The following is a 25,726-nucleotide window of genomic DNA, read 5'->3' on the forward strand; positions in this document are numbered from 1 at the left end:
TGCATGCCAATTTGATAAAACTCATTATTCTGTAGTAGTCAATATACGCATGTGCAAACAAATTTTATTGGATTTAGAGTATGGGTTTATTCATAAAGCAAATGAAGCACATCATGTTAGAATGACATATATGAAAACTTTAAAATATATTTTTGAAATAAGTGTTGAAAAATAAAGGACACTTTCTGAATGAAATGAACTTGCATGGTTGATACAAAAAAATATACAAAAAAATAGCATGAATAATGACAATAACGATAGCAATGGACATTTGGAGAATGCAAATGTAATAGATGATACTTTAATTTAAACTTTTAACTTTTATCACAGAGATATGTCTCACTTTTTTGTAATTTTGATTTTTGGTATGCAAATGATGAAAACAAAAGAGCAATACTTTAACATCTTAAAAAAGTTATGCAAATATTCAAAGTTAATGAACCATGACTAAGTTTCATGGCTAAACAATCTCCATGTAAATGTGATGTACAAATGCTAATACAACTGCATATCTAATACCATTGACTTATTATAAGTCGTTCCCAAACCTAAATACAAACAAAACTTGTTAACTATGTAAAAGTATCAAAGTCAATGAACCATGAAGAGGGGATGGGGCTATATAATATCCATGGAAACAATACTTGCAAATGCCAATAAATTTGCATACCAAATATCATTGACTTAACATTAGCAGTTCATCTTAAACTGACCTAATCACAAACTAATACATATAAACTAAGATAAGTTTCAAAGTCATTAGACTGTGACTGAGGGGTGAGGCCAAATATTCTCTATGGAACTGAGATGTTCATATGCTTATACAACTGAATACCAATTAATATTGGCCTACCACAAATGGTTCCTCTTGAACTGACCTAATCACAAACTAAAACATGATGTGGGTGCAGGAATTTTTCGTTACATTGAAGACCTGTTGGTGACCTTCTGCTGTTGTTTTTTCTATGGTCAGGTTGTTGTCTCTTTGATACATTCCTCATTTCCATTCTCAATTTTAACTTAGAAAAAAAATCAAAGTCTATTGACCATGACTAAGGGGGTGGAGCCAAATTATCTCCATGTAAGTAAGATATGTCAATGCTTATACAACTGCATATCAAATATCATTGACCTACCACTTGTTGTTCCCCATAAACTGACCTAATCACAAACTAACACATGTAAAATAAGCAAAAGTTTCTAAGTCAATTGAACATGACTGAGGGGGCAGGGCTAAATAATCTTCATGGACATGAGATGTGCCAATGATTATACAACTGCATACCAAATATGATCAACCTACTACTTGTGGTTCACCAGTAACTAGACCTAATCACAAACTAATACATTGTTGTTGCTGTCACCGCCGGAACCAGCATACCTATTTCTCGTTTTTTGGCTTGATCTAGGCAAGACGAAAACAGCTATTTCTCTTGACCTCCATTCTATGTGAAGTAATTCAAACTGATATACTTTTAAAGTATATCAAAACAATGTATTGATATCTTTATATTAAATGGAAAATCTTGAAAGTTTAAAACACCAAGAATGCACTTGTTGTACCGTTGTAATTTTCTGTAAGGGGCTTATTTTTTGCTAATTTCCTGAATTAGATAAAATTGCCAATATATATTGAGTTAATTTGATCTAGATTGAAGATAAGATTCAGAAACAAGAAAAACCTGGAAAAAATCTTGTAACTGGTTGGGAATCTAAGTGAAAATATTCCAATTAATAGTATATTGTAAATTCAGAAATTATGGTGTGCATTTATTATTGCTATTATTTTAAGAATGGACAAAATTGATTGGTTATTGTGATTTCAGGAAATTCTGCATATAGATGAATATATATCAGATATAAGAAAGCAAATTCAAATTATTGAGATATTAACCACATTGTACTATTCGCATTATAAAAACCTCGCAATAATTACATAATTTACAGTAATAGAAATGTACTATGAACATTTGTGTCAAAGGGTTAAAGCAGTACTTTTCACTTGTTAATTAAAGCAAACAACTTTTGACATGATTTTCTGTTTTGTATTTCAGGGCAAAAATGATAAAAATGAAATGCTGCTGAAAGCAATCAATGAGGATGGAAGAATACATTTAGTTCCTTCAAAGTTTAGGGATACTTATTTTCTACGATTTGCTGTTTGTGCTTCTAGAACTACATCAGATGATGTAAAGTTTGCTTGGAAAGTTATACAAGAATTGTCAAGAAAGTATATGTCTGATAGTAGTAATGGGAACATTGAAATCAAAAATTCATTAGAGAAAACTCCAAATCAGGCAAATGTATAAGTAGTCATAATGACACAATTTCATTTAAGTGCAAGACATAGAAAATTTGTTTTGAATCTGATACATTTATGAAATGCTGTAGATACTTATATTTTCCAAAAGATAGATTTATGGAATGCTGTAGATAACTTTATTTCCAAAGGCTTTTTTATCAAAGATGTTCTACTTATGTTTACTCTATACAGTATTAAAACAAATTTACCAAAAATAATTATGGTCTACCTCTCAAATATTTAATAGTAGTTGATAATTGGTGTACCTCTTATATAATAACAGATACACACTTTCCACAATTTGCCTTGTAGAATCATGTTCACAAAATATAGACAATGGAAGTAGTTTTCAAAATATTGGCAAAAAATGTTTTTTTCTTTTTTTTTTATAATATGAAAATTCCTTTGAAGTTTTTTTAAGTTACATGACTAATCCTTTTGAACTTAGAAATTTTTACGGAAATTACCTTGTTTTTGCAACTTCAAGATGCAGGAGTATAAGTCCAGCTTAGGAGACTAGTTGTTTTTTGGGAAAGGGGTTTGTGGGGGACAAGAGTGATGATGATTCTCAGGATAACAATACTTGACCATTCCCTCAAATGTTTGTTATACATTTACAAAGATAAGCTTTAAAATTTAGCATTTTTTATAGTATTTGTTTTTCTAAATGTATTATTGTTTTTGTTTTTTAAAAGTAATTTGTAAAACTATTTAAGTTACATCCAAATGATTTGAGTGTGTAGGTTCAATCATCAATATTGTTTACCTTGCTTGCTACCTAAACTGAAATCAGTCTTAGGTAAGGTATGCTACCCACCATTTGGGTTAGTCTAGTCAGAAAGACAGATAGATTGGTTATCTGTGGGACTAGTCTACTCTTAAAGGAGGGTAGTATACCACACATAATAATGACTTCACGGTTCAGCTGACAAGCAAAGATTTTGTTTGAACCTACACACTGAAGTCAATATAGGAAGAGAATATGTATTCAAAATGTTATTCATAGCTTAAATGAATTTCCCACCGAAATCATTAGTATTATGTTAGTCTGATCTGACTGACTATTTTTTATGTTAAACTTTATATGATTTTTTAAGTCAAAGTCTAGTCTGGTTGTGATTTATAAGTCAAAGTCTAGTCTGGTTGTGATTTATAAGTCAAAGTCTAGTCTGGTTATGATTTATATGTCAAAGTCTAGTCTGGTTGTGATTTATAAGTCAAAGTCTAGTCTGGTTGTGATTTATATGTCAAAGTCTAGTCTGGTTGTGATTTATAAGTCAAAGTCTAGTCTGGTTGTGATTTATAAGTCAAAGTCTAGTCTGGTTGTGATTTTTAAGTCAAAGTCTAGTCTGATTGTGATTTATAAGTCAAAGTCTAGTCTGGTTGTGATTTTTAAGTCAAAGTCTAGTCTGATTGTGATTTATAAGTCAAAGTCTAGTCTGGTTGTGATTTTTAAGTCAAAGTCTAGTCTGGTTGTGATTTTCAAGTCATAGTCTAGTCTGGTTGTGATTTTTAAGTCATAGTCTAGTCTGGTTGTGATTTTTAAGTCAAAGTCTAGTCTGGTATTTTTAAGTCAAAGTCTAGTCTGGTTGTGATTTTCAAGTCATAGTCTAGTCTGGTTGTGATTTTTAAGTCATAGTCTAGTCTGGTTGTGATTTTTAAGTCATAGTCTAGTCTGGTTGTGATTTTCAAGTCATAGTCTAGTCTGGTTGTGATTTTCAAGTCATAGTCTAGTCTGGTTGTGATTTTTAAGTCAAAGTCTAGTCTGGTTGTGATTTATAATTCAAAGTCTAGTCTGGTTGTGATTTATAAGTCAAAGTCTAGTTTGGTTGTGATTGATAAGTCATAGTCTAGTCTGGTTGTGATTTATAATTCAAAGTCTAGTCTGGTTGTGATTTATAAGTCAAAGTCTAGTCTGATTGTGATTTATAAGTCAAAGTCTGGTCTGGTTGTGATTTTATAATTCAAAGTCTAGTCTTGTTGTGATTTATAATTCAAAGTCTAGTCTTGTGATTTATAAGTCAAAGTCTAGTCTGGTTGTGATTTATAAGTCAAAGTCTAGTCTTGTTGTGATTTATAATTCAAAGCCTAGTCTTGTGATTTATAAGTCAAAGTCTAGTCTGGTTGTGATTTATAATTCAAAGTCTAGTCTTGTTGTGATTTATAATTCAAAGTCTAGTATTGTGATTTATAAGTCAAAGTTTAGTCTGGTTGTGATTTTTAAGTCAAAGTCTAGTCTGGTTGTGATTTTTAAGTCAAAGTCTAGTCTGGTTGTGATTTATAAGTCAAAGTCTAGTCTGGTTGTGATTTTTAAGTCAAAGTCTAGTCTGGTTGTGATTTTTAAGTCAAAGTCTAGTCTGGTTGTGATTTGTAAGTCAAAGTCTAGTCTGGTTGTGATTTTTAAGTCAAAGTCTAGTCTGATTGTGATTTATAAGTCAAAGTCTAGTCTGGTTGTGATTTATAAGTCAAAGTCTAGTCTGGTTGTGACTTTTAAGTCAAAGTCTAGTCTGGTTTAGTCATCGTGATTTATAAGTCAAGGTCTAGTCTGGTTGTGACTTTTAAGTCAAAGTCTAGTCTGATTGTGATTATTTTTTATAAAGTCTTAGGTTGGTCCTTGTTTAGTTTTTGTTAATGATTGAACATAATTATACTAGAAAGTCTAGTCTCAGTCCTTGATTATGATTTAAGTTACATCTAATATTTGTATTAGTTTTATCAGATTTAATTTATAGATATAATGATGTTCAAGTTTGTATGTCAATTGTGGATTGTTCCTGTATTAACTGATGGGCCAAATTAGATTGAAGATTTTTTTTTTAAAGAAATTGGGTGCATCACCAAAAATCACATAATTCCTTGTGTTGACTAAATATTTCCATTCATTTCTGGTCATCTCTGCAAATCTGATGGATTCATATTTGATTAAATTATAGGTTCAACTTATTTTTAGAAAATTTGAAAAAGTACAATAGTGTTGAAAGGGACTTATACAAATTGTGTTGGTTGCATAAGACCTACCCGTCTTGAATAAGACAAAATTTAGTCTTGTACAAATCTTGATATATTAGATTTATAGAATTTGGATTCATTCTTATATTACATGTACTTATTTATATAACGGAAATAAACTAATACAGTGCTATGTTTAGTTTTGAATGCACAAGTCAAATTAAAGGAATAGCTTTGCCTCCTCATTGCTCACAATCATTTTGTTTTAACAAGGTTTAATACTTATAGCTTCTTGTAAAAATTATATTGTACATTTGAACTACATTGTATGTCAGTAATAATGTCACTATGAGAATTTGAGCTTTAAATAAAAATGTATTTATCACAGAACATTCCATCCTGATTTTATTTTTAAACAGGTTTTTGCCATAAAGAAAATGTATTGATTTTATGTTCCTATGTTTGTTATTTTGTATAAACAGTTTTAAAAGTTCTCAATTTAATTCTATAATGAATATTGTTTCATATAAAATCAATTTAAGGCAATTATTGTTTCATTTTTTGTCATTGCGTTTTTATATAATTAATTTTTGAGGAAATATAAGTTCAAGTTGGTTTTTTTTGTGAGGTTTGCTTTGCCTACTGGATATGGCCATATACTTAAAAGAATGGGAAAGAAGCTGCAATGAGGACTAACAAGTTCTCTTGAGTTATAAATCAAAATTTATAAATAAAATGTTTACTAAATTTATAATTTTTTAAATACTAAGGCTTTTCTACGTCAGGCATAGATTACCTTACCTTTATTCGGCAAAACTTTTAGGAGTTTTGGACCTCAATGCTCTTCAACTTCGTACTTTTTAACTTTTTTGGATTCGAGGGTCACTGATGAGTCTTCTGTAGACGAAACGTGTGTCTGGCGTATATACAAAATTTAGTCCTGGTATCTATGATGAGTTTATTTATACCTGTGTGTTATATGCTAAGTAAATTTTAAAATGTATAATATAATCTGTTATTATTTGAGCTCTCTGGGGTATTTTGAGAAAGTTGTATAATAATCTCAATGCATGTTAATAATAATTTTAGACAAGAATGTGTCCATAGTATAGGGATGCCCCTCTCCAATCTAATTAAAAACCGATCTCTCATGCTCCCGTTTTCTGATATGTCGCCACGCGACATATCAGATAACGGGAGCATGAGAGATCGTTTTTTTATTAGATTGGCCCCACTCGCACTATCATTTTCCATGTTCAGTTGATCGTGAAATTGGGATCAAAACTTTAATTTGGAATTAAAATTAGAAAGATCATATCATAGGAAACATGTGTAATAACTTCATTAAAAACTACCTTGACCAAAACTTTAAATTGGCATTAAAAAATTAGAAATTTCATATCATGGGGAACATGTGTACTAAGTTTCAAGTTGATTGGAAAAACTACCTTGACCAAAAACTTTTACCTGAAGCAGGATGAATGGACGGACGAACGGACAGACCCACAGACCAGAAAATATTATGCCCCTCTACTATCGAAGGTGGGTAAGTGGGGCATAAAAATCATGATATTCTCTACATGTTTATAGTGAAAATAACAGTATTACTATTTTTATTTTTAAATGTGGGATTTTGGTTGTGAATTTATATTTTTGTGATTAATCAAGATACAATACATGTTGACAGCATTTATTTTTGGTTTATATTTATACTATATATTTTACATAATTTACAGTTGATTTTTTCATTGATTTTTGGATGATTTATGTCTCAAATAAAGTATAAGTGGAAAGTATTGTTTTGTTTGCTTGAGATACTTCCTAGTTATTTTTTTTTATCCATACAATTATACTCTTTTGAAACAAAATGTCTATTTTACTGATAAATGGTCAGGGTTAAGCAGTCAAATTACTTTTTAAGATCAAGTGAGCTTTTCTCATCACTTGGCATATGTTGTTGTCCATCATCGTTGACTTTTACAAAAATCTTCTCAAAACTTGGCCAATCATTATTGGGGTATCTAGTTTTATAAATGTGTGTGATCACCCGGCCTGCCATGGCTAAAAATAGATCATAGGGGTAAAATTATTTATAAGGTGGAGATCTGCCCCCAATTTTTCAGAGTAATATGACATGTTGTTTGGTTGCTACCCCTGATTAAGTCATTTTAAGGATAATTTTGCAGTTTTTGGTCATATATTACAATTGATCTAGAAGCTGTAAACAGCAATAATTTTCAGCAAAGGCAGATCTACAAATAAGTCACCATGGCCAAAATTGTCAATTGACCCCATAGAAAGTTATTGCTCTTTAAATTCAATTTTTTAACACTTTTCCAAAAAATTGTTTATCTTTTACTAAAAACCTTCTCTGAAACAACTGAGAAAAATTAACCAAACCTGGCCACCATCATCATTAGGGTATCTGTGGTTGATGACTAAAGCAAAAGTATAATGGTTGAATTATTTCATGCATCTGTTTATGTAAAAAAACATGCTGGCCGTCTCCGAAGTAAAAGAAGAAATAGGTGTGTCAGTGCTTTACTATGGGAAACCGCCAAGATCACTCAGATATTGAAAATTAACATGCCAACTTCATGTTCTGTAGAAAATATGTGCAAATGCATCTACTATCTCTCAGGAGCTTATGAAGTTATGTTTGTATTGTTATATGTGAACCAAATCAATTAAAAAATTTCGTATTCGTATAAGTTGTTTTCAAGGAGTTGCTGATTAACAAACTGATAAGAGAAATTTCAAGGTCCATGATTTGGTATGGAAATTCCAGTAATCAAATAACATTTCATGTGGTAGAACCCGAGAATGTTTGGGCTAAATTCTGTTGTTTACAAAGTGATTCCCTTATGTGATAGGAGTTCCTGAACAATGTCAGGCTAGACCATGTGAAAAATGTAAAGTTTATTAAATGTGACAACAGACAACAAATGTCACCTTGAGGAAATCCTAGTTATCTGTCAAAGGATTACTCAAATTGGTAACATCTTCCCTGGTAAAAACAAATAAGAGTCAAATTCAGTATTGCCATCTTTATTCGGCTGTACATAATTACGTAACAAAAATATCAACTTCATGCTTTGTGGAAGAGAAATTATGAATGATATGACACATATTTTATGCTGTATTTTCTAGCTTAGAAGACATGATCATACTGGTATCTTTACAAATGATAATATCTAGTCAAAATTAAATTTGAATAAGATTATATTTCAATTGAACTCAATTAAAAAAAAAAAAAATTGAAAAACTTGTACGTTTTAAGAGTACTTGTTATATAATTATATGATATTTTATTTCCCTAAGGAGTTTTAACCATTTCAATTTGATTTAAATTCATTATCATATGAGATTTTGTTCATTATTGCATACAATTATCTTAAAACATTTTTCGTAGTAATTGATGAATCTCATGTCTCATAATACAGGAAATGCAGCAAGCAAAAATTTCAGATTTCTTCACACAAAAATGTTAATGTATATAATGATACAGCTAGCTGTATAATGGTAAATACAATAGGATGTTTACAATGAAAATATGAGTTAAGACTTAATGGTTCATGAATAAATACAACTACAATTACTCCATACATACAACCAATCAGTACAAAATAACTCTTTGTTTCTTTATCCTGTTTTTTTTTCTATATTTAGTTTTTCTTTCTTAATAATATTTTCTTAGTATTATTTGAAGTTTTCTTTAGTTAATGATTTTCACTAGTTTTACATGAACTACTCACAGGCAAAATAAATTTGATTTCTACATATATTAGGGCTTTTCTAGGAAAACTGTATGGGAGGGTTGGACATCACATATTTTTTTCTGTGGATTATAGGAGTGGATGTAAAAACAATTCTATTACAAATAAAAATAATGGATGGTTGGGGTATACCGTTGAAAAATAATGTTGTTCATCCTCAACCCAATCCCACTTATAAATTAGCTCCTTTACCAAACTGAACACTTGAGAAAACTAATTAACAAAAAATTATTGATTACACTGTCAAAATCAACCACTGGTATTATCAACCATCCTTTGTTTTTCTATTATATTGGCATACACAGTATACCTGACAAATGAACTACTTTCAAACAACTGTTACAAATCTTTATTACTATATCTGTACTTAACAAACACAAAATAAATGAGGACAATAATAAACAAAACAATATAAAAATGAACATGTAATTTATACAGCTTTGGTGTTGTGTTTAAATGAATGTTTTGAACCATGAACATGCATTCATTCATCCACCTCTAATCTTAGCACCCTGTTGCATCAATTTTATTTACAATGGAATATGTCTAAAAGCAATATCCTGAATCAAGACTAATTGTTTGTTGATTTTTTTACACTATTTGTACATTTAGTTTTATGGCAGTGAGCTTTATTGATTAAGTAAACTGTAAAGTCCAAAGGTTGTTCATACATTTTCCTGGATTTGGCTTAGTTTAGTCACCATCAAGTCAATGTGCAGTATTAGAAAGTAAATAAATCAGCTTTAACAATTCTTTAGTAATTTTTTTTTCTTTCTTTAAATAAATGATTTTTTAAGGTACTAATTCCCTATTCAGAACTTATGAAAATTCAAATAATCTTCATTCAAGATATGGCACTATTCAAGATATGAAGAAATAGTTATAGGTGAAATATATAGCTAACATCATTTCCCATTTCAGTACTGTTAAAACAGGCAGAAAAATTGCCCAAAATTCTCATTCAAATTGCTTTTTAAACAGCAAAATTGCACCATGTATATATCTGTACAAGATTTGTCATTCCTCACAACACTAAAATTAAAACACTGATTACTGGAAAAAACATCTATGATTTCAAACTCAACATGCAAAATAATTACAAACTCAAGAAGTTATTACTCTTTCAAGAAAACACCAATAAAATAATGTCTGTTTTCAGTTTTTTGATATATTTTATGCCTTTTTTCTGAGTTCACAAACACATTCAAGACAAACATTATTTATACTTAATTCATACATGTAGATTAAATGTAATATACATATTTACACACATTAACTTATAGCAATTCATTTCAAGACACAACATTAGCATATGCACAGAATTTTCCTGCCATCAACAAAACACTCGTCCCAACAAAATATTATGCACAACTATCTACATTCAATATTGTAATAAATTAGTGTTTTAATAACATATACTTATTCCAATGATGGAATTATCTATGTACAATTTCACACCAACATTACCGATTTGTAAGAGGTAAAGCATTGTCTCTATCTGCATGGTTTATTTTATCCACTAATGTTTCCAAATAACATCTTGCATACCAGAATGAATTCTATATGAAAAACTATTCATTATGTTTCATACAAAGTAAAAAAGTAAAAAAAAAAAAGTAAAAAAAAAAAATTTGAATCCGAGAGATAATGGATAAATGGAATCGTAATTTTTAAGTACAACCATTTTTCTAAATAATAATAATACAAATGCTTTTAACAGCCTAGAAAGTCCTATTTTCTGTTGTTGATCTTATGAAAAGTATTTACTTGTTCTTAATTTCTGGTTCATAATTAATACCTTCAAATTACTTTAGTAGAGAAATCTCTCCTATTCGACCTTTCTAAGTGCATATAATATGCATGTCATTACAATTTCTTTTACATCTTAAATATTTCTACTGAAAACAGAAGTATAATTACATTCTTTACATATACTTTGAACAACAGAGATATATATTTATAAACATAACAACTAAACACTTAAGAATAAACAACATTTTTTCAGAGATCAGAGTTCTTTAAAAGAGCACTTCAAAAAGTTATCTCAATATTTTGAGTTGCTGTTTACGAAAATATTGACAGTTTCAAATTTTTAGCACAGTAGGAAGATATTTGTCAATATAACGAGACAAATATTATTTCTTATAAATTGTATATAGGAAAATATTTAAATGTTTCTGGTTTCTTCTAATTATCTTTATTTTCTTGAAGACACATTCCTTCATTTCAAAACGGAATATAAATTCTACTTTATAATTTCCTTTCTGAATTTGATTATTACTAGAAAAAGAACTTGCAAAAGAAGAACTCTAAATTGAATTTAATTTAATATTTGAGCTTAATTATTGAAGAACAAAAAGTTGCAAGAAAAGCTCATTGTTGCAAAAACAGGTCTTTATCCTGAATTGTTTGTGAATTTGCACATTTTTTTGTTTTTTTTGTTTTTCAGCTACCACTTTGAATATGTTGTGTAAAAAAAGAGCACACCAATTACTAAAGATCAATATCTATGTCACATAACTAACATTTTAGGTTTTAAAATGAAGAGATCAAGACTGTTTACTTAATTTGTAAAGTTTGATGTTAAATAAAACTACAGGATCACCCCTCTAAAAGGAACAGAACGCAATCTGACACTTATCCTTTTAATTAACATCTCATCATTCCTTTACATTTCATACTTCATAAAAACTGCTGTTTGTTGATGTAATAGCAAGTTTGACCAGTAACATGAATCAGTAAGCCTTTGAACCTCTGATGAACATTCCATGTTGATATATATAGTTATGCACTTTAAAATCCTTACACTTCTGACATAAATAATTATATGGAATGGACAAATCATAGCCATTGAGGAATGTTTGTGTGACCTGTGTTCTGGCTTGCCTGTCAGTGATGAATCTTGTATATTACACGTAATAATTCACATCATTTCTTCAAATGAGGCCATCAAATCACTCTGAGCATTCATATCTATTCTGTTTGCCATCTGAAAGATAGAAATAAATGAATTAAAAAATGCTCTCTGAAAGCAATGTTGTAATCCTGATATATGTCTTGCATTCTGTGTCTTTGGTTGGAGGCAAAACAAAATTAAGGAGATGTAGCACCAATCCAATGAGACATCTATCCATCACAGTTCAAATGAAATAGTTTAGGCAACTATAAAATATCTGTTTGCCCAAACCATGTAAATATACAAAAATAACTTTATCTAATTAATGATTTAAATTTAAATGTAAGTGATTGACTGATAGCGTTTAAATTGGTTATGTTGCAGTGAGAAAATTCATAAGATTCATTTAACTTAGTTTGCTGTCAAAATCGATAAAAAAATAACAGCAACAGTATGTGTAATAATCACAATTAGATTTACTATGAGTCTTTAATAGAAATAGAAAGTTTTTATCCTTCTTCTTTCAAAGACACTTTTAAATTGAAATCAACATAGAAATTAGACTAACCGCTTCACGTCGTCTTCTCTCCTGTTCCTTTCTACGTTCTATTTCTTTTGCTTTTCTGTCAGCCTCTCTTTGGCGAGCAGCGTCATCATTACTTGATTTTCTTGCAGCGTCCAATGCTTCCTCTTCTTCACGTTCTCTGCAAAAAGAATTACAATAAAATACTCTTATTGACTCATATTCCCATTTATGTTTTTTTCTTCTGGAAATAATACTTGACAGTGTTTGTAAAACTAATATTGGAAGCCAAATCTTTTTAAGAACCAATAAGTCTATAAATACATTTTCATCCGAATATCTAGAATTTCAATTTTGATCTTTATAAACAAACCTAATTTTCTCCATTTCTGATCTCTGTCTATTTCTTTCCTCCATTTCTTTATTAAATTTTCTCTTTTCTTCTTGTTCCTTCATCATTTTGTCCTGGAATACGAGAAAATCAATTTGAAGTTGAAGTTTACAAAAAACAATGTATTTAATATTCTTTCTCAGTTATCTCAAAACTTAAATATTTAGACAAAAAAATGTAACATAATATACCTTGTTATTCTTGCATGCTATTTGAGCCTTTTTTTGGCCTTAGAAAGATAAATATTTTTGGTGTTCCTCCGTCAGAGTGAACTGACTTTTGATATATGACACACACCCCAATAGACAACTTTCGAGTTCAATGCATTTCTGTCAAAAACTCTGGTTTTAGTGAACGTCATTTGTGCGTTAAGGGGCGTCATCACATCCTTTCCAATGTTGAGCAAGTGGTTGGAAAACTATTAGTCTATATTGTACAAATTATTCGTCAAAATTCTCAAAATTGAAAATCAGCACTGCTGTCATTAGGGAATTGTCATTAAGTACCTACAGAACAACCATTATTTCTAGTATATCCTGCACAATGACGATCACTAAGGCGCTTGATGAACTTAAATAGTGCAGGGATACATGCGACCCCCTCTATCTGGTAAATGACGTCATAAAGGCGTGTATAATTGACGAGTTTTTTCCAGTGACGGATGAACTGGAAAGAGGTCTATCAATGATGCATCAGTAGTTTTCTAAATCGTATGATCGTCCTTGTAAAAAATCTTTAAAGGAATGTTTCTTACCCTCTCTTCCTTCTGTTTAGCTGCTTTTTTAAACTGTTCAAAGCTTTGCATTGCACTGGGTCCCTTCTTCTGAGATGAAGGAGTTGACATGTTTGCTAAGCTAGACCAAGAACCAGCATTCTTTACCTTAAAAGTATCCTAAAATTGAAAATGGCATATATCAGTAATGTAAGCTTACTGAAAAATACTGTAAAAGCAAGTCATCTGTAGGAAGTTTATATTCAATTCAATCAATTCAAAACCAGCATAAAAATAAAACTAAGTGGAACAAAACTGATGGTCTTGAAAAATGAAGAAACCATTGTAAAGATATAGTTCTTAAAATAAAATAAAATAAGAAATTAGTTACTATACTACAACATTATTCTATGGCAGAAAAAAAATTATTTCAAAAGGAAATATATACTAAATTACTAACTAAACTATTTTGGCAGTAAAATACTTTGATAGTAATAATATTGGTCTTTTACAGTCACTGATAAAATCCTTGGTGTGGTGACTATGATGATGTGTTTCGATGGAATTTTATCTTAAACATTATCCAGGGTTACAAATATTTTTTTATGGCCCTTCACTTCAAATTTACATTTGTTGATTTTCACCCAAATTATTTCTTTTGGCAGTTTCATCATGAATTATCCTCACATTCTACCCCTTTCTTTAGCCTTGTACAACATCAAAATTGTTCCAAGACCATGTCTAGTTATTATTCTATCTATATATGTGTGTGTATAAAGTGTGTTCCAATGAGTGAGGAATAAGAAAGTGTCATACCTTTTTAACCCTGTCCTCCATAATGACACCTTTCGACACCACCCCCTTTACACCATAATGACACCTTTTGATGCCTGTGTAGTAGCTCACTTGAAAAGCTTTGACTAGAAAATGTCTGAGGAAGAGGAGTTTTATCTGCCTGTATTGGTCACATAGAGTTAGGAATAAGAACATACCTTTTTTTACCTGAGGAAGAGGAGTTTTATCTGCCTGTATTGGTCATATAGAGTTAGGAATAAGAACATACCTTTTTAACCTGAGGAACAGGTGTTTTATCTGCCTGTATTGGTCGTATAGAGTTAGGAATAAGAACATACCTTTTTAACCTGAGGAACAAGAGTTTTATCTGCCTGTATTGGTCGCATAGAGTTGGGAATAAGAACAAACCTTTCTAACCTGAGGAACAGGAGTTTTATCTGCCTGTATTGGTAGTATAGAGTTGGGAATAAGAACATACCTTTTTAACCTGAGGAACAGGAGTTTTATCTGCCTGTATTGGTCGTATAGAGTTAGGAATAAGAACATACCTTTTTAACCTGAGGAACAGGAGTTTTATCTGCCTGTATTGGTTGTATAGAGTTAGGAATAAGAACATACCTTTTTAACCTGAGGAACAGGAGTTTTATCTGCCTGTATTGGTCGTATAGAGTTAGGAATAAGAACATACCTTTTTAACCTGAGGAACAGGAGTTTTATCTGCCTGTATTGGTCGTATAGAGTTAGGAATAAGAACATACCTTTTTAACCTGAGGAACAGGAGTTTTATCTGCCTGTATTGGTAGTACAGAGTTAGGAATAAGAACATACCTTTTTAACCTTAGGAACAGGAGTTTTATCTGCCTGTATTGGTCGCATAGAGTTGGGAATAAGAACATACCTTTTTAACCTGAGGAACAGGAGTTTTATCTGCCTGTATTGGTCGTATAGAGTTAGGAATAAGAACATACCTTTTTAACCTGAGGAACAGGAGTTTTATCTGCCTGTATTGGTCGTATAGAGTTAGGAATAAGAACATACCTTTTTAACCTGAGGAACAGGAGTTTTATCTGCCTGTATTGGTCGTACAGAGTTAGGAATAAGAACATACCTTTTTAACCTGAGGAACAGGAGTTTTATCTGCCTGTATTGGTCGTATAGAGTTGGGAATAAGAACATACCTTTTTAACCTGAGGAACAGGAGTTTTATCTGCCTGTATTGGTCCTATAGAGTTAGGAATAAGAACATACCTTTTTAACCTGAGGAACAGGAGTTTTATCTGCCTGTATTGGTCGTATAGAGTTAGGAATAAGAACATACCTTTTTAACCTGAGGAACAGGAGTTTTATCTGCCTGTATTGGTCGTACAGAGTTAGGAATAAGAACAAACCTTTTTAACCTGAGGAACAGGAGTTTTATCTGCCTGTATTGGTCGTATAGAGTTAGGAATAAGAACATACCTTTTTAACCTGACGAACAGGAGTTTTATCTGCCTGTATTGGTCGTACAGAGTTAGGAATAAGAACATACCTTTTATCTGCCTGTATTGGTCGTACAGAGTTAGGAATAAGAACATACCTTTTTAACCTGAGGAACAGGAGTTTTGTCTGCCTGTATTGGTCGTACAGAGTTAGGAATAAGAACATACCTTTTTAACCTGAGGAACAGGAGTTTTATCTGCCTGTATTGGTCGTACAGAGTTAGGAATAAGAACATACCTTTTTAACCTGAGGAACTGGAGTTTTATCTGCCTGTATTGGTCGTATAGAGTTAGGAATAAGAACATACCTTTTTAACCTGAGGAACAGGAGTTTTATCTGCCTGTATTGATCGTACAGAGTTTGTTCCTCCTCCTCCTCCTCCTCCTCCTCCTCCACCACTAGGGGTAGATAACCCAGGAGCCATGGTCGATAAATTAGGATTACTAGAACTTGATCCAAATCTTACTCCTACTCCACTAGCAGCTGAAATACATTACAAATAAGAGTAGAAACTAGGCTTGTCAACTTGGTGAACAAATACTTATCAAGAACTTGCTGGTGCTACAGAGCAATATTTGGGTATTCACTCAGAAAAGTATCCAACTAACTGAAAACTCACAAATATGTACATTTTACTTATTGTTGGTTCTTTTCTGTCTTATATTTTCTAATATGGTAATCCTAACAATGTTCAGGGGACCATAATGATTCAATAGCTCATTAGCTATTTCATGTCTTAAAAACGTTTAATAAAATTGAGAATGGAAATGGGGAATGTATCAAAGAGACAACAACCCGACCATAGAAAAAACAAGAACTATCTTTAAAAAAGATATCCGACGTATTGAGTTTGAGTATATGTTTAAAACTATCATTTCGATAACCTTCAGAAGCACAATGACTTAATGATGCAGGACCTGTTTAATAAAATCTCCATCTGAATGTTACTACAAGAAATTCTGTACTAAGTCTGGTTATATTAAGATCTAATATATAAGAATATTGTGATGACACCTAAAATTTTTATTTGTCAAAAAATCTAGTGCAAGTAAAAAGAAACTAATATAAATTTACATCTGTTTACATTAAACTTAATTAATGGTTAACAAAGCTAGAAAATATTGGTAGTATACATGTAAGTATTATCTTTCTGTTTACATTCACCAAAACCCCGCGGAAATCTCACATGCGTAGGTGCGTTCTAAAAGTCATGTTCGTTCGTACAACAAAGTTTACATTAAAAATTATATAATTATATAATTGTCCTGAATAAACAGCTTTCATGGATGCAAAGAACTATTGGAGAAACAATTATTTTAATAAAAATATAAATCTTTGTAAGATCTAGTTCACATATTTATAGTTTTTCACTTGCTTTCCATCACGATATAATTTTTGAGACGTTTTTTCAAACACAACCAAATCACCAACCATGACAGCATTTTGTCCAATCACAGAAAGGATTTTCGATAATGCGTACTCTGTTGCCATAGTGAAGCGTCCTTAAGTTCAAAGTGCACAAACCGAAACTATACTGACTACGTCGGAAAAACAACAGTAGAAGGTCACCAGCAGGTTAGTGCGTACAATAACCAGTAATTTCTATGAGTTTTATATCACAATTTTGGTTAACAACAGGATTTGACTATGATCATTAAGTGTCACTGGTGAGTCATTTGTAGACAAAACTTGTCTAGCGCATTTACAGAATTTCAATCCTGGTATCTATGATGAGTTTATCTATGTAGATATGTAATGTTGATACATTTATTTTCTTTGAAACCAATTTGCAAGGATTTAGCAATTTTTCATAATTTCTTCATACAAGTCAACAGGAAACTTGTATTTTCTTTTAAATCCAGGTTCAGGTACACTTCCAATAATTAATGGCCAGTGAATAATAATGAATCAACAATGAACATCACTTATTAGACATACAAACATATAGTCGCATTTAAGAGTGTTAAATGAACATAAGTAATTAGATAAACATACATATAGTAGCACCAGGTGGAGCAGGAGGTGCTGTTTTAGGTGGACTAGGTTTAGGACTACTGCTATTATTATCTTCTCCAAGGTAAAAATCCAGTAAATTATCAGCTGAATCTTCATGGGACTTGGTTGGTGACAATGGATGAAAATCTGGAACTCTCGTCTCCACTAACAATTGTGGAGGTGATAAACTGGGAGGAGAGATATTCATAGTGTTGCCAGTAGGTACTGTTGGAACTAAAATAAAATATACTCTTTAATAAAACCTGTCAACTCTGGTATTCAATTTATATTACATATGACTCCAAAACAAATTTGAAATAAACTTTCAAATCTTGTATATGAATTTAAAGAGGTCATATTTGTTTTTCAGTAAATTGTATTGTTATAGTTTTACGCTGTAAAATTTCTTAGTTAAATTAGTTCTCATTTTTTATGTTGATGCCTTTTAAAGCTGACTTTATGGTATGGGCTTGATTATTGTTGATGCCTTAAAGTGACCTTTAATTGCGTATTCATTCATCATTGAACTCTCTGAAAGTTGTCTCATTGGCAGTCATACCACATTGTCTTTTTCTAAATAAAGACTTCTTTCAAAAGCAGGTCAACAAAAATAGACAGTTAACCAAAATATAAGAAAATTTAATTATGCTTTGCAATTAAAGTTAGCACACTGATATTAAAATTTGAGCCATCAAATCTAAGCATTTGCAACATCCATACAGAAAATCGGCTTGAACATACATGTCTTTGTCTGAAAAGGTCTTTCAAAATGTAATGCGAAGACAAATTTTTAAAGTTTCTTTGCAAACTAACTGATGTAACAGTTGTGGAACAAGCTATTGACATATACCAAATGTCTCTTTTCATTTATATTGTTAAGACACTTTAACAGTGATCACCAGAAACTACCACTAAACGATAGCATAATGACTTACCAATTAATTTTGTCTGTGGCTTTGCTGTAGCCAGCCCTGAAGGACGACTGGGCTGCTGGGGGAGTGAGTGAGTTACGGGTTTAACTGGAGGTGGTGCAGGTGCTACAATAGAAAGAATAATGATTATCTATTTTACATACACTTTTTCAGGTTCTTTACTGCCTAATCATCATCTAAAATCATCCTACTTTTTTTTTACCTGAATGGTTAAAGAAGAACAGATTGTATCAATGAATCATTTTAACAATAACTGCAGAATTAGCATCTGTTGGTACATGTGTAATAATTCATCAATATTACCATCTGTTGTTTTGATAATTGGAAATTAATTATTAGATACAAATTGATATTTGGATAAATTTATTCTAAATGGTTATTTAATAATCACTGTAGCAAAATCTGTAAAAAATGTTTTAATGGTACCAACATTGACTTTGTTTGTCATCAATTAAAAAACAAATAATTATGTATTGATGTACAAACTGTTGTGATGCAACATCACCTACAACTCGGTTTTTTATGACATCAGTTTAGATCACATGTGAAATGATGAGTTTTTAATTAACTTGGAAAGAAAAGAACCAAATGTAATAACATGATTTACTGCAAAAATATTACATTTCTTTCTTTTTATATTGTGATATAAACAATATTAAATATTATAAATAAAATATTTTGATTTTTTATGAGACCACACAGATTAAATTATGATATCAAATTTGGGAGTAGTCTTACCTTGGTACTTTTAACTTATTCATATGTTGTGCTATTACACTACTAATACTGAAATGGGAGGGTTGAGCACTCAAACATGTTTAACCAGGAACATTCTTTATGTAAAATTGAGAATAGAAAGGGGAATACGTCAAAGAGACAACATGACCAAAGAGCAGATAACCTGTATGGGGCGTATGACATTTGCGCTGATTTTGAAAATTTTCATTCTTTCAATTAACGGAGGGATGATTTCAACTTCACATGTGGAACTCTTGGTTTAATAGCTCCCTTGTGAGAAAATGCGAACTGTAGAAATGCCACAACCAGTATGTATGCCAGACAAAGAAAAGATGGCCTTCTTTATTGACAATTACACCAAATGTAGAAGAGACGAAATCATAAGAAAGGAATATGTTAGATGTGTTGCCTACTATACATACTCGGAATTATGATTTGAATGTTTTCCGTTTTTATGGATTTGAATTCTGTACATATATTTTTAACTCGTCATTTTAGTATAAACAGTGCTTTTATCTTAATAGGTTTTTACTTTTTGATTTAAAACAGGAGACAACAGTTATAATATACATGTTAGGATTGACAATTCATAACATATGTACAACTGGCTGACGAAAAAGGTCTTAAATGATAAATGAAAATAACATTACTGGGATGGAGAGTTGTCTCATTGGCACTCATACCACATCTTCTTATCATTTCACCTGTAATTTACCTGTTATTTACCTGTAAAAAAATCGGCGCAAATGAAAAGAAAAATCGGCGCAAATGAAAGAAAAATCGGCGCAAATGAAAGAAAAAATCGGCGCAAATGCAAAACGCCGCCTGTATCAAGTCTAATCTTCTAAATAAATGGAATCCACAAGCAAAACTCTTCCAAATTAGAAAATATTTGTCAATTTTCTTACAATGCGGCTATATGAATTGATACTAACCTGTGATTACTGGAGATGGAGGTCTTTGCTGTATAACAGGTTTTTGCTGTATAACAGGTGTTTGGTGACTAGTGATTGGCTGAGATGGTGGTGGGACAGGTGGTAAGGAATTTGTCGTTGGCTGTATTGATGGTGGTGGTATAGAGTTCATAGTTTTCTGAGGTGATGATCTTCTTCTTGATGTGGGCGAGAACATGACCATGTCGTTTCCACCGATAGTAATTTTGACTGGGGGAGATGACAAAGCATTACTGCTTCTTCGACGACTACCAACCTGAAGTATGATGTGAAAATTTATATTTCAACTATATAACAAAGGGGATAACAAGCTGGTTCAATTTGATGTTCAAGTAGCAGTGCTTATTTCCTGTCCTTTATTTCTCACGGTCAATATTAGAGCTTTAGTATTAGACTTAGTGTTATTTAATATACATTCTGAATATGCATATGTATGCCACTTGACATCAAGCAACCAATAAACAACCAATCTCCAAAAGATACATTTTCAGAACTTCCATATTCATACATGGTTTTGTTGCTTTTATAATAAATAATTTAAAGTTTCCTGCAAAGAAATATGTACAAGGAATACAAGTCAACAGACGAGTCTCTAAATTTTGGTCATCAAAAATGGTTTTTATAAGAAAAGTGATTCATTTCATGGATTTTGAACAGACATCTTCAAATAGGGAGAATCAGGAGAACCCTAAAAACTTCATGAACTTTTTTCAATCCCTATTTTATAAGTAATTGGGTCCAATTGACTTTTAAATGTATAAAAATGTATTTGTTAAGGAAACAAAACTGAAAACAGCTGCATATTTGACTACAATTTCTTATAAAAAGGAACCACTGACCACAAGTTTTGGTTAAACATTACAGCCCTCATTGTCAGGAAATATGAGACAAAGAATAGTGATCATTTCCTAAACCAGAATAGAATGAAAACTTGGCCTGTAACCAATCGATGTTACAACTACAACACTTGTGCTAAAAATTTAGAAGATGTGCTCAAAATTTGGAAGCTCAACTTCATGTTATTTCTCTTTTCTCTTTTTATCACAGTTAAATAATGTATGCGAGGACATTAACCAGGAAAGAAATAAAGACAAACATTTCCTAATATCTATCCCTTCTTTTGAACATTAAAATAAGTCAAGGATACAGGAATTTTATTTTGAGGGAACCCATGTTTTCAATAATTTACAGTCAGCTATATTGATTTAATAATCTTTATACCTGTTGGCTCTTCCCTTTGACCTGATGAATCAATCCACTGTGAACCAATCAATGTTACAACAACAACACTTGTGCTAAAAATTTAGAAGCTGTGCTCAAAATTTGGAACCTCAACTAAATGTTAATTCTATTTTTATCACAATTAAAAATTTATGAGAGGACATTAACCAGGAAAAAAATAAAAACAAACATTTCCTAATATCTATCCCTTCTTTTGAAGTGAGGGAACCCATTTTGGAATGTTTTCAATAATTTTCAGTCAGCTATATTGATTTAATAATCTTTATACCTGTTGGCCCTTCCCTTTGGCCGGATTAACCATCCCAGCACCTTCAGAACTACCATGTCTTGAACGTGTTTTTTTCTTCTTCATTGGAGATCCTACAATAAATATCTTTTGCTAACAAAATTTTCACATACTATATTTGACAGAAACATTTTCATTTTTTGTTGCGTCTTTTCACACTTCACTCTGTCGTAATCATATATCTACAATGTCATTGTATGCAGTATTCATCTTTCTTCCTTGTGAGATATATATTAAATACATATATATAAATAAAACGAAGAGTCAATTTCATTATGCTTGTAGGGTAAAACTTAGATAGGACTTGCTTGCATTGTTTGTATAATCGTTTACTCAACCTTTGTAAATTAAGATTGACATCTTCAGACAATATATATACGCATCAATAACAATTGTACAATATACATACCAAGCAAACAAACTAACCATAGTCTTGCTCTACGTGCAATACGAAATTTGCTCTCAAGAGTCTTAGATAATTTATGTTAATACTATGATAAAAACCCTACTTCAAAATTTAGGCATCTCCTGACAGTGTCAAAGATATGTTAAAGACTACGCTGTGTATATGAAGAAAGCCAAAGCTGTTGGAATTGCTAACAAATCAAACAGGTTTTTTATCCTATTGCTTTATAAAGTTTGTAAGAAACAGACCTCAACATTGACCAATGAACCATGAATCAAATAAATACTTTGCCAGACATGAACACCTTTCAATCTTTCTATACACCAAATAAATAAGTGCAATATTGCTTATCTGATCAACAGACATAGCATTAACCAATGAACCATTTAATTAAGGTAAAGGTTAGAAAACCATGATAAACAGACATGAATATCTTACTATCATTCCAAAAACCAAATATAGTTGACCTACAACTGAAATTACGAGGAGACTTGACAACACAAACTTAACCTTGACAACTATCCATGAAATTAGTTCTAGGTCTGATGATCCCTGTCCCAAGTGCAAGCAGACCTTATACCAAATCCTATTACCCATTACAAGTCTGGCAAGAAGAAAATTCCCACTAAAAAAAGAAAGGACTTTTAAGCAACAAATATTATTCAACCAAGTTTATTAAGGAACTATTGGCTTAAAATACTGGAAACAAATTCAGTTTATGTTGGGCATATGACAATCTCATTCAGAAAGTGTGTCGAAGCTCTACTTACAAGGACATGAAGTATATGACTTCAGTCTGTTTTACTTTCTGTTCTGTTAGTTATGACAATAAAATTCCAGACTTCCTATTTTTGAAGGTGTGATTTTATCTGACAAACCAGGGGATCCTGAGAGGCCTTTAAAACAGATCACCTTTAGATCCTTGAAAGCAAATCTTGGAAACAGGACCCGTATTTTGTTCAGATTTGATATTTGGTGCAATAGCTCTCATACTATAATCAAAATTTTGCTCAAATATCAGTCTATTGATTGCCATGTAGCCTATTTTAAACATTAAGATCCCTTCTGATTTTAAAGGGATGTGGGAAGTATTTTGAAAATTGAAGGGCCTTGAAGAAGTTTTATCAACATTTAGTAATTTAAAAAAATAGTTTTAGTAGTTTTGTACATTAAATGAGTCAAAAAAAGCCTAATTATTGTGATGTTCAAAAAGTTTATTAAAATTTGGAGCTTCCATAGACAGATCCAGGGGCAGGGGGCCGAGTGGAAAAAATCAGTCGATTATATTAGGAATCACTGGAGCATGACTGGAGCACCACTCTCCCCTTTTGATCAGTCACATGATATTGTTTGACAACATTTTATCTTATTTTTTTCCTTTCTTTTGCATTATCGACACTTTTTTTTATTATATAAAGTTAACTAATTTTCTTAACAGACATAGCCTGATAGCAGATTATTAAAAATAAATATAAAAAATATACTTTATCTTCAGCCTGGTAGCAAGTAATTCTGTAGTTTATTGGAACTTCTGACATTATTTTAAATTTTCATAAAAAATGGCAAAAGGTGTTCAAAATGTACCACAATTGTGTTACATTTTTTTAAGATTAGTCATAACTGCCTGGTGTTTTAACCATTTGCTTGGACATTTAAGTAACTTTAAATAGTTCGACATGTTTGATATTGTTATGGACAATATTGGATCATATACTAGTAACAGCTATTAAATTAGGGTCACTAGGATTTATTTATGTTTAGTCATGCTGGCTGTAATGTTCCATTGGTCTAAGATTTGTAGCAATATTTCCATTACAGGCTTATTTATCAAACTTTTCTTATATGACATAAATGGCAAAGCAGGTTTATCTATGACAATATTGAACAGAATTAATTGCAAGAATATTCTTAAACAACCCTATGACGAATTGAAGAAGAATTAAATTCTAAAATTACTACTTATTCCAATATTAAAAGGATTGGACAAGATGGACAACCAAGTGATAGCAGTTATCAGCACTGCATACTTATTCAGGTTAAAATAGTCAGGACTTCACCCTGCAAGCTGCATATACACAAGAAATAAAGGTCTCTTTTTGTCATTTATACATCTACCTTGAACTTGTAATCTGCTATCAGGCTATGTCTGTTGACCACTTCTATATACAAGGACATACCTTACTGGTATGTTATTTGACCAGAAATATTTTTGGCATTGTTTTTACATCAATTTTGTGATCTGTTACTTAGGACCACATCCTCTTATTGCAAGATGGTAACTAGGTTTGATTTATTGCTATCAATTGTGAAATTTTAATAGCCTACACAGACCCCAACAAAACAATTGTGCAATGCAAATCAAAGGAGATTCACTTGCTGCAAGTATTCTTCAGTGTGGAGTGTTGTTCAATACCTTTATGTGTGTTGTGAATTGTTAGCTTCATTTTAAGGTGGGCTGTCCTGCGTTTAAAATTTTTTATTTCTATAATCTTCCTACTAACTACCAGTTCAGTAATCTTCCAATTTCTATGGTTTTTATTTGTTTTTGTTTTTTATGTGTATATATAGAAACAAGAATACAGTGAACAATTCCTTTAGTAAGATTGGGATATTAGGTTTCCTTTTTACTTGTACAATTCCCAATCAGGAATTGTTGGTTCCATTATTTAACAACATTTATGATGTGATTGAAATTGTTCTGTTTCACTATGAACCATTGTTAATGGCAGTGGATTTACCTTCTGCATGTCACTGAAATATTGTGACTATAAATATTGTTATATCATGGTTTTTATGTACTGTCAATGGAGAGTTCAGTTGGTTTCAAGGTATTCATTCAAGTAGTCGATTGTTCCATTTTTGTTTTTGTTTTCAAATTGAACTTTTTTTTGTAATACTATGAACAATTGCCTTTGCAGAACTGGTTCAAGAGTTCACATGAATTAACCAAATTATAGTTACTTCATCCAGATGAAATAAACTTTGATAGACTTGTCTGAAAATAACAAAATTTAGGCAACTTTCTGACTGCTGTTAATTTTCTTGCTCAATACTCATAACCTGAATATTTGCAAGAATTTGGTTGTGTTCTGTTCATCTGAAATTTTAAATTCTGAAACAAATGAAAAACCTGTTTCAAACTCCATCTTTCAACTTATTCTTTTTCTTTAGAATTAGTATGAATCTTAAATGTGTGTAATAGTTACAGCAAAATGCATTGAATGTGTTGGAAAAGGTTTATATCTTTGGCTAGCTAGCTAGCTAGTTGAACCTTGAAGTCTTCACAGTTCTGCTAGCTGGGAAATTAGTCAAATATATTACCTTTACCTACACACTCAATGCATTTTGCTG

At 31.3% G+C, this 25,726-nt stretch overlaps 2 protein-coding genes across 3 annotated transcripts in view; one reads left to right on the forward strand and one right to left on the reverse strand.

Annotated features, from left to right (window-relative positions):
• The window catches only part of LOC134707687 (aromatic-L-amino-acid decarboxylase-like), a 30,790-nt gene extending 27,019 nt beyond the window's left edge, over window positions 1-3,771 (forward strand). Inside the window, exon 14 of the mRNA XM_063567675.1 lies at window positions 2,055-3,771. Coding sequence (XP_063423745.1) covers window positions 2,055-2,309 — 255 coding nt within the window. The 3' untranslated portion in view covers window positions 2,310-3,771. The remainder of the gene's footprint in view (window positions 1-2,054) is intronic.
• Window positions 3,772-8,283: 4,512 nt separating this feature from the next.
• The window catches only part of LOC134707690 (bromodomain-containing protein 3-like), a 36,681-nt gene continuing 19,238 nt past the window's right edge, over window positions 8,284-25,726 (reverse strand). For both annotated transcript variants that reach the window (XM_063567677.1, XM_063567678.1), the window contains exons 14-22: window positions 21,952-22,043; window positions 20,424-20,697; window positions 18,754-18,855; window positions 17,819-18,052; window positions 16,131-16,306; window positions 13,592-13,729; window positions 12,820-12,911; window positions 12,492-12,627; window positions 8,284-12,016 (exon numbers count right to left, since the gene is read on the reverse strand). In XM_063567677.1, the coding sequence (XP_063423747.1) occupies window positions 11,951-12,016; window positions 12,492-12,627; window positions 12,820-12,911; window positions 13,592-13,729; window positions 16,131-16,306; window positions 17,819-18,052; window positions 18,754-18,855; window positions 20,424-20,697; window positions 21,952-22,043 (1,310 nt within the window). In that variant the 3' untranslated portion in view covers window positions 8,284-11,950. The remainder of the gene's footprint in view (window positions 12,017-12,491; window positions 12,628-12,819; window positions 12,912-13,591; window positions 13,730-16,130; window positions 16,307-17,818; window positions 18,053-18,753; window positions 18,856-20,423; window positions 20,698-21,951; window positions 22,044-25,726) is intronic.

Source organism: Mytilus trossulus, chromosome 2 (assembly GCF_036588685.1).
Source record: "Mytilus trossulus isolate FHL-02 chromosome 2, PNRI_Mtr1.1.1.hap1, whole genome shotgun sequence".
NCBI lineage: Eukaryota > Metazoa > Mollusca > Bivalvia > Mytilida > Mytilidae > Mytilus > Mytilus trossulus.